The 10,554-nt window shown below is 45.7% G+C and overlaps 1 protein-coding gene across 1 annotated transcript in view; it reads right to left on the bottom strand.

The window, feature by feature from the left end:
• Positions 1-2,946: 2,946 nt before the first annotated feature.
• LOC144756187 (putative splicing factor YJU2B) overlaps positions 2,947-10,554 on the bottom strand; it is a 129,849-nt gene continuing 122,241 nt past the window's right edge. The window contains exon 10 of the mRNA XM_078645786.1: positions 2,947-4,031. Coding sequence (XP_078501912.1) covers positions 3,535-4,031 — 497 coding nt within the window. The 3' untranslated portion in view covers positions 2,947-3,534. The remainder of the gene's footprint in view (positions 4,032-10,554) is intronic.

The following is a 10,554-nucleotide window of genomic DNA, read 5'->3' as shown; positions in this document are numbered from 1 at the left end:
GACGCAAGTCAATCGATTGGATGCAGAGTAACTGCCTAAAGTTAAACGAAGACAAAAGCGAAGTAATGTTGCTAGGGTCAGATCCAGATATCTGGTCCCCGGAGTGGTGGCCATATAGTCTAGGCGACTGCCCAGCCTCAGTCAACAAAGTGAAAAATCTGGGTATGACACTGGACAACAAGCTTTCATTTGACGCCCAGTCAAACAAAATAGCATCCTCAGTGTGGTACATCCTGAAAATGATAAGGAAGCTCCTGCCATTTATCCCCCTTGATTCCCGCAAAACAGTGGTAACAGCTCTGGCCTTATCAAGGCTAGATTATGGGAATGCCGTGTATGCTGGAGTACATTACCCAGCACCTGCAAAACGCAGAAGCGAGGCTGGTGCTGGACATTCCAAAGTCTGAGCCAATTGCACACAGACTAAGCTCCCTCCATTGGCTTCCAATTGACCAAAGAATAAAGGTTAAGTCTGTGTGTCTGGCCTATAAAGCTCTTCATGGATGTGGCTCCCAGTCGCTAAAAACTCATCTAAAACTGTACGAGCCTTCCAGGAATCTACGATCTAGCCAAGCCAAACTGATTCAGGTCCCAAAACACGAAATTGTTATTGTTATTGTTAGTTCCGGCTTTTATAGCGCCAACTCACCGGCAGGTCTCAGGGCGCTTGTGACCGAAGGGCAACAACTACATCATTATCGGAAAGAAGGGATGTCAGATGAGGAGGGGTGGGGAGGGGGGTTTGGAGCTTTCTGATGCATGCAGCCAAGGCCTGGAACCTCCTCCCAATCTCCATCAAAAATAGCCTATCACTGCTCTCCTTCAGGAAAAAGGTAAAAAAGTAGCTATTTATTTCCTGAGGGCGGATAGTTCTTAGTCTTGACAGATCTCGAGTCTCTCTGAATCTACCCAGCGCCAAGACGCCTATGGGCAATCGCGCGCTTTATAAATTCATGAATCGAATCACAAATACTCAAAAGTCAGATTCATTTTTATTTATTTAAGATGATTTCTTATTGGGTGTTATTTTATGTCCCGGTCTCTAATATTTTATATGCGAATGTGTTGCAGTACTTTCGAGTGGAGCGTGACATGCTTCACGGCTGGGCTGGAGAACATTTACTGCTGTTTTTCACCTTCAAGGCTGTTGTAACTTTAAAAGCTAAGTTTGTGAATAGCTATGGGCTCACACTTTTTTAGGTGGGTATTTGTAGTAACCTGTCCCTCCGTAGACTCATCCTTATTTTTACCAAGCCCCTTCCATTTTGTGGTAGATGTTAACAATTTTCCTGTCACTCTCGATGGTTAACCCACATTTACTACTGATTAGTAAATTTACATGAGAGGAGCTCCCCCCCCCATAGAAAATACAGGAGAGGTGGAGATCTCAAAGCATAGGTTTGTGTCCTCCATTTTAAGTACTCCAAAATGCAATGTGTAAAACATGCGCTATGGGTAATGATTTACAAAACTATTTATCATCCTCACTGTAAACCAATGAATGAACTTTCTGAAGTGGGATACTCTTTCTTTAACACAAAGCAGAATTCTAGGTATGCTGCATACGCCGTAGCAGTATTTTCGTGAAGCCCACCCTCAGTGGCGGCTCCTCCACTAAGGCAGAGGAGCGTCGCCTCACTGCTCTTGGATCAGTGTAAAAGAAAAAAGACAACAATAACAGAAATTGTTTTTGGTTTTATCATTTTATTTCTAGTGTCAACAAGGCGGGGCTGGGCTCCCGTGACGCCCGGGAGGAAGATTGGTTGCTGCACTCCTAAGTGTGCATGGCTAATTGGCCAGCCCTTTCGGGCCATCCATACAGTCCCACACACTTTGTATGTTTCCCACCAGGCTGCATTACAAAGCCTGATGGGGGACATGCCCAGCTTTCCATTCTCCATCTGAGCGCTGAGTCACGACGCTCAGACCAATCACAACGCTGCATTGCAGCGTTGATTGGCTTAGGGGCTGGAGCTTGAGTGCTTCCTAGTTCCGGACGGAGAGACGATGAGGGATGACTGAGGAGAGAAACACAGCAAGGAGGTAGGTGGTTTTGGTTGTTTTTTTCGTAACCCTCAGCAAACCTCCCCCACCCCACCCTGCAACCCTCCCACCCTCACTCTGGTTGCCTGCTAGCTGCTACTGCCCACCCTACAGGTTATGTTCACAGACCTCTGCAATGTTTTTGATAGCTTTCACTAGCACCTTATGGGCTTCTGTAGAAAGAGGTGTAGCACTCTGTACATGACAAAGCCCGAGTCCATAGTCCCTTGTTAATTAGGGTTTCCAATTGTATCTGCAAACTCTGTAGGCAAGAAAAGCAAAACCAGAAGCAGCACACAGAGCAAAAGGGAATAGAATATCTTCTCTTTTGGCAGAATGAATTTTCGGTGCTCTGCACTTAGCAATCAGTCATCCTATTCAGACTTGCGATGACCTCACTGAATGACTAATGTACAAATATGTTTTCAATCTAGATAATATTACACTTAAAGCCTAATACAGCAATCAGAAAGAAATGGAAATGTTGCAACATGTTAAAGGAACTCCAGGTAAAATGTGTTTTTGTTGTTCCTGTCTCAGCTTTTTGTTATAAAAAAAATAAACAGCGACCACAAGATGTGATATGGAAGGAAAGGTGATGTCATTGAAAGAGCCATTAAAAGATACTGAAATGTTTTTTTCAAGGCCGCCGAAGGCAGCAAAGTGTTTAAGGGGGTAACAATGTTGTTTGCAACATTGCCCAACATGCTTGAGATACACTGAATCAACCTTGGTGATCTGCTGGAGATTTGGACTATAATGTTGATGTTCAGGCCTGTACAATTCTGATATTCTGTTCTTGTCATCCTGGCTTAAGGGCAGACAGTTTTTTTTAAAACCCTCACTGACATACACAGTAAATCAAGAAAGATTCAATTTTGTACAAAAGGAGAAAGAAACGAGTAACCAATAAAACTGTTCAATATAATTTAGAAGACTGCAAAGAAATCTCGGAAAAAATAGAGATAATTACTTTTACAATTCAAGCAGCCATAAAGAAACTGTACATGAGTGCTTTTACTGTAGTAAAAAAAACGTTAAATGGTCACCATGTTCGGAGATTTTATAAAACTGAGGTTGAAGATGTGTAAAAGGTTCTCTAAACGGCAGTTTCTCTTTGAACAAAAGAGGGTCAGACGTCCACAAACTCATGCCACAGAATCCGATCAAGACCCGATGCCTTTGTTCATTTCCAAAGTCAATAACTGGCACCCTCTTATTTACATTCAAACATAAGATGCCTCTTCAAGCATTTTTATATGCTGAACAACGAAAGTGACAGAAAACATCAAAAAACGCGGAAAATCGTTTAAATGGTATGTAAACTACCTAACATCTTAGTGTGCAAAGTACCTCCAGGGGCATATGAAGAACAGCAGCAAAGATCCCATTTGATCTCCTTAGGTCATGTGACATTCAGTGTCCTCCAATGTCTCCCGAGGCAGTAGTGCAACATCTGAAGAGACAGAAAGGGTTTTCTTGGGTGGAAAGTCAGGGGGCCTCAGACTCAGAGCTAGAGTCTGAATAGTCTGCAACCAAGGAGGAGCCCAGGATAGCTGAAGACGAAGAAGCAGGTGGGGCTGTTGGCGGGCAAGACTCACTCCTCTCACTGTTCTTCTGCTTTTCAAGATCTTGATGATCTACCAAAGACAACAGAGATGCGCCATCCTGGAGAGAATTATCAGTCTGCTTCGTGATCCCATGTTCACTGTGTACCTGCTCCCCTGTGTCCTCGCAACGCGTTGCGGAGTTCTTGTTACACTCCAAGCCCTCCTTGGATTTCCGCCTCACGATGCCCAAACTGTCTGCTATTAATCCATGTCCATCGACAGAGGGCAGCTTTGGGGCCACCTTTCCTCCAAGCCCCAGCTTTTTCAGGGTGTCACTCACTTTGGAACTGCTGCTGGAGTTAACAGGGCCCTGAGTAGAGGTGAACCAAGATCGGCTGGATATTGCTGTCCTTTTCTGCTTCTGTTTGTCCTCGTATGCTGGAACGATAAATAGAAAATGTTCAGTCATAATCCAAATGGACCGCCTAAACTCATGTTATAGAGGAGTACTAATCTATATTTAACATTTCCTGCTCATAATTCCTTTATAGCCTAGTTTTGATATCAGAGGTGGCCTGTACGAACGCACAACAGTTATGTTCTGATGTCTCAACGCCTTCGGCGTATAGATAGCATGCCAACATATTACTTTACAACACTAAATCTGCTTGTGTTATCATCATACACTATTAAAGCACCAATCTTACTCCTGTGTAAGGAGCATAGGCATATCACTTTAAAGGTAGGTGTGTGTAGGTGTGTGTAGAGGTGTGTGTGTGTGTAGAGGTGTGTGTGTGTAGAGGTGTGTGTGTGTAGAGGTGTGTGTGTGTAGAGGTGTGTGTGTGTGTAGAGGTGTGTGTGTGTGTAGAGGTGTGTGTGTGTGTGTGTGTGTGTGCGTGTGTGTGTGTGCGTGTGTGTGTGCGCGTGTGTGTGCGATATTCATATAAGGCACCAAATGTACTTTTGTAGAAGAATCAGTGCTGTCAACAGTGCAGTCAACATATCCATTTAAAATGCCAATGTACTTGTGTGTATTGACTACAATGATCTAATTTAACAGTAACACACTTATGTGCCACTATATAACTGTACTACATCAAACATACGTGTGTATGGGGAATATCGTCATTGCGTTATAGCACCAAACGTACTCGTCCATTACGAGCACCACCATATCGCTTAATACACCAAACGTACTTCTACGTGTGGCATATTGCATATTACTTTATAACATTAAATATACTTGTGAGAATGGAGTATTGTCATATCATTTTAAAGCACCAAATGTACTTTGGGTGGAGTGCATTTATGGACATTTTATACATTTGCCTATTGACAATCTCCACACTAACACAGAAAAACATGATTTTGAAATAATATTTGCACAAAACCTGTACATCCCCATAAATGCAGTGGTCCAGGGCAGAAACTTTAAACCATACAGGTTTATACACATCTTACTGTTCCTACAAACTAACCACAACTGAAGTTTCCGGTGTCTTGGGGTTACGACGCACACAGACTATGAAATTCTGGCCTGTAAGGCGTCATCAAAAATTGAGAGAGTCTGCATGCAGTTCAGATGCAGGTGCTATACTGCCCTTGAACATGAAAAAACAAGAGAAAGTGAAATTCTAAATTACATAATTCAAAGCGAAAGTCAGAGCTTAATTAACCCACCACTGAATCCTGCCATTGGAGCAAGTACCCAGGGCACCTTAAGGTGTTGTGTCCTCCCCCCATCCTCTGTCTCCAAGTACATTTCAACCAAGAGTTTACCAAACTCCAGCCAACATAAATTCAAGCAGCAAATGCAAGCAGCATCTCTCTCGAAGTACTGAGCAGGGTGTGTGAAATCCACACAATTTGCTCTTGCGTAATTACGCACAAGCTTGTGTAAATTACGTGAAACTATGCACAATTACACAAAATCCAAGAATTTTATTTGTTGTTTATTTTAGCACGAAAAACGTCCTTGGGTCAATTTTTGTTGCAATGGCTTATTTCAATCTGCAAATAGTGTCACAAAACACAATTGCCACATGCAACGCACAATCGCATTCCAGTTGTTCCCGCACTCCGACGCTGTAACATTGCTGTGAGAGTAATTAGGTGACCTGGTGTTATTTCGTGAATTATCGAGAAACAGTCATGAAGCAAAATCTCCAAATTAAACGAATTATGCCGGCGTAATTAAAATTTCACCCAGGCGTCGTACTGAGATCTGGTACCACAAGACAGTGAACCAGGACTGCCAAACAATTTGTCATTTGCCTATGCTGCTAGATCCGAGTGCGCCTCGCACGCCCTATAACCCAGGCCTTGCACTCGCTCCCTTCTAACTGCCCTGCGCCCACTACCTGCAACCATCTACAGTACCAAGAAGCAAAACTCAGACACTTATCAAGTTAGAACTAACTTCCCCATCTACATGAAGAGTCAGATTTTGCCTACTGCATCAAATGTGGCCGTGTCAACAATTCCAGCAGAGGGTTTAGAATCTTGGACTGTGGAGGGAGGCCCAGATTGTGCACTAACTAGAAGGCTGTGACTTTGCCATGAGTCTTGATTGGTCAGCACTGAATGTCTGGGCCGGTCAGGATCCAGAAAAATGGGGAGTCATTTGAGAAAACCTGTTGGAGTATTTTGGGGCAGACTGTATGTGGTGAATGAAGACAAGTGATCCCCAGAGAAGGATGATGAAGACAACAAATTAACATGTCCCACATACTGTATCTGACAGGGCTGCAGTGCACTTCGATAATCCAATGATATCGTTATTTGGTCCTTTCCCTCGCCAAGTTTGAAGAGGCAAAGATGACCACTTTCTGCTCTATTCTACCCAACATGTAGAGTCTAAATTTCAGCAGGACTACAATGGTACTTAGGCACCAGGGGATAACCCCAATTTTGGGCATTTGTTTGCGTCTGTATCTCTCAACATGTCACCATGTTAAAAGAACCACTGAACCCCTCAAGCTAGAAACGCCAACTTTTTAAACAAGCATTTACAATGCAATTGGTCTCGCAATGACAATGTTTTGAGCTATTGGTATTGTAAATGATATTGGGGTTTTTTCCCTTCATGAAGCATTAACCGCTTAACCGTGGTGCGAATTCCACTCCTTTGAAGAGGTTTTAATGAGTGGGCGGGCCCCGTTGGCCAACGGACATGCGCTGTGTGAGAAAGTGCCATCTTTCTTGCATTGGTATGCCCCCACTTTTTATGAACTGCTGATGTGCTTTAACTGAGTGTGCCCTGGGCTACTGCCAACCAGGTACCCAGGGCTTGTGTTCCTTCCCTAAAGCTGTATTGAGACAAAACCCAATTTGCCTCTCTGGCCACCTATCAGCCCCTAGTAAATGGTACCCTAGCTGCCCAGGGCCTGGTGACCAGAGAACACCCCTAAGGGCTGCCACACTTATTGTGCCACCCTTAGGGGCCCTGTACCCTGACACCCACGCACTGCCTTTGCAGGCTGAGTGTCTAAGTACAGAACTAAACAGAGAGTCGACATGGCACACATCCCTGTGTGCCATGCCCACAGAACCCACTGCCCTGGCATACTTCAGTCACCCCTCTAGCTGGGTGCCCTATGCCAGTGGTGTGGGCACATGTGCATGAGCCCTGTGCCCCTACAGTACCCAAAACCATTCCTGGGCCCTGTAAGTGCAGTGATGCCATTAAGAGTATATGGTGCTGGGAGGTTGTCATTACGAACTCTACAGCACCATAATGGCTACACTGAAGACTGACAAGTTTGGTAACAAACTTCTCCCCCGGAAAACCTAACCTACAATCCACGTCTGGTCTGAGTGGCTGCAGAGACTACCACACAGCAGACATGTTGCTGGACCCCTGGGTGGAGAGCCTCCCGCTCTCCTGGACCTGTAACAATGCACATCCTGGGCGAGGTGCTAGGTCTCCTCCCCCAGGATGGGCAGGGGGAAACTTCAAAGGCATGATGCCTCTGTGAGCTTCTCCACACCATTTGCTAAACTCAGCAACTGGCCCCCACCAGTTCCAACCCCCACTCTGGCGGGAAGACTGGCGGGAAACCCTACGTCAGGAAGGGGGGTGTGCCAGCCTGTGCCAACCCCACCCCTCAGGTGGGAGAGGCGAGGTGAAGCACGACCCCGGGCTCCGGCCATCTTGCTGATGGGGAGCTCTGCCCAATCACAGCTAGGCACTAGCCCCCCCTCCCACGGGAGAGGAGCAAGCTAGGGGGTGTACCCACCCCAGGACAGGGACCTATTGGTCCCTGCCATTGTCCTACCTTTAACGCCCCTAAACTTAGTATTTAGGGGCACCCTGAAATTCCTTCTGGAGATCCCGATAAGAAAATCAGAATGAAGATCAAGAAGAAGAAGACCCGCCGTGCAGCTGCTAACAACAGGACGACACCCACTGACTTGGCTCCAGCCCTACCGGTCTGTCGATCCTGGAACCTGCTCCTGCTTAATCCCTGCGACTCCTGCGGACAGCAACCTTGGGACACCCGGAGGACCTGCCTGCCTTGACCCTCTTAAAGACTAGGACTCCCATAAGCAGAGGCTCTGCTTCAACAACCACCCCCTGGTGCCAGCCAGGAAGCTCAAGACCTGTCCACTCTGCACCCGCCGAGCCCGGCCCGTGCCCGAGTGACCCATGACCACGAGGACGTCCCCCAGGCAACTGGGACCCGAAGTCCAGTGCCCAAAGACCCTCCTCGACGAACCACACGACGCCTGCAGCCTCAGAACCAGGGACCCCACCAATCGCGACCAGCCGAGGGTAAGATTCCCGACACCAAAAGACACCCCTGCACCCTGCTCCCTGCAACCCCCTGTGCCTGCCTTTGGGGTATCTACCTCTTCCCCAAGATCCCAACTTACCTCTCTAAGTGGTGGTCGCTCCTGAAGAATCACCGTCCTTTGTTACCTTTTTACTTTCCCCATTGAATAACATTGAGCGCAGACGGCTCAAAAGCACCTTGCACCCAGCCGCCCGAGTGCCTCTGGCTGTGCAACCTTTGTCCTACCCTACTTCCCCCGAGCAAGTGACCAGGAGCCCAGCTCCCACAGCCGCGTGGCCTGCTAGCCAGCAGCCACCAACCGGAGGCCCCCTGCCCCTCATTGGATAACATTGGGCCTAACTACCTTTGCACCCGGCTGCCCCTGTGCCACTGAGGGTGAACCAACTGTACCTACCTGACCCTGGGGGACCTCTGAATCTATGCCTTGGACCCTAACTTCCCCAGTCAAGTACTCACCTGGAAACCGGTAACTCACTTACCTGCCATTGGGTAACATTGACTGGTTTGACTCGAAAAATCTTCTAAGTGTGAAGTTTTGAAAACTTAAAATATTCCCATGAAATCAACCGAATTCCGAAGTACTCACCTGTGATCAGGAGAGAAGGCAGTACTGCATCTTGTAGCCCAGTACTGAACCGCAAAAGTAATCCTAGTCGGGTTTACTAGTAACTTGAATTTTCTCCATAGGAACCCATTGTGTGCTTTTCTGTGAAATTTCTTCTGTCTACTTTTGAAAACTCAAAATATTCTTTAAAAATCATACCAAACATTGAAACGTAATTACTTACCTGTTTTAAGTTGAGACCCCAGTGCTGGACCTAGGAGCCCAGTACTGGATTACAAAAGTAACAACATCATACTTTAACTGCAACCTGAATTTTGTCCCATGGATAACATTGCCAGATTTTCATTGAAAAGTTTTAAGTGTGAACTTTTAAAATAGCTTAAAAATCACTGCAATAACTAAAACGTTTTTACTAAATTGTTTTCAGCTTAGATCCCAGGACTGAATCTAGGATCCAGTCCTGGAACTACCAGAGTAATCTACAAAGTAATCAGCTGTATTTATATAGAAAAACCCATTGAGCTCAATGCATGCTTGTGTTTAGAATTGTGTTGCCCACTGCAACCCCTGTACCTATTGTGTTTACAAAATGTATTGCCTTTCTGCAAAGTACTCATCTGAGACCTCTCATATTGAGAATAGTATATTTTGATAGCTGTTGGTTCTACAAATAAAAACTATATCTTTGATATAAAAACAATTGTCCTGGAGTTCAGTCTTTGAGTGTGTGAAACCTTTTGCTGACTGAGTGGGTACAACAAATGCTGTACACTGTCCTCTGGTACTGCCTAACTGCTAGACCAAGCTACCACTTTAGAGAGTAAGGTCACACCTGGCTTGACCCTCTGTTATACCTCTGGGGGTTGTGAACTCTATACACACTGTACCATATCTTGGTCCAGTACATATAGAGCCACTTTCTCACACGCAGCACTAGCCAGGTATTGCTCGCGACAGCTGTTGGCCGAGGGGAGCATGGAAGGAGTTAATCAAATGGTGTAATGCAAAATGGCAATAGCTTACTTTGTTGTAATTGCAAAATCTAATGCATTGCATTTGTACTAGTGTGAGTTTTGTATTGTAAATGGTACTAGCTTTTATTAATGTATGTTATCACATTAATCTAATGCATTAAAAATGTTAATACCCCAGGCCTCAGGACAGCAAAAAGCTATTATCATGGCCACTGCCTGCTCCGCTTATGAGGACTGCTGCAACAGGCAAGAAACCACTGGTCCTTAATGAAGTGCTTCCTGTTGCAAATGGCCACTGTATGCTCCGCAAACAGTGATACCCATTGAACCAGAGCATGTGTCCGGACCTCAAGCACACACCTACTCTTCCCATATCGGACACACAACCACACACTCTCCTAACCACACATACAGGCCGACCTCTTATTGCCATGAAACGTTTGAGTGCCAACATTTCACATACTGATGTATGGTCCCACAATCATGCCAACTGTTTTTGCACACCTGGGGTACCCTCTCCGAATCTTATACAGCATACATGCCCCAGCTTCTACCCACTGGCACGCGTCTGTTCAAGAATGTACCCTCCTAACCCCACAGTGTGCCTTATGGGTGGACGTCTTTCT

The sequence above is a fragment of the Lissotriton helveticus genome, chromosome 5_1 (assembly GCF_964261635.1).
Source record: "Lissotriton helveticus chromosome 5_1, aLisHel1.1, whole genome shotgun sequence".
In the NCBI taxonomy this organism is placed as follows: domain Eukaryota; kingdom Metazoa; phylum Chordata; class Amphibia; order Caudata; family Salamandridae; genus Lissotriton; species Lissotriton helveticus.
The sequence above is the reverse complement of the archived record's forward strand: the minus strand, read 5'-3'. Positions and strand labels throughout refer to the sequence as shown.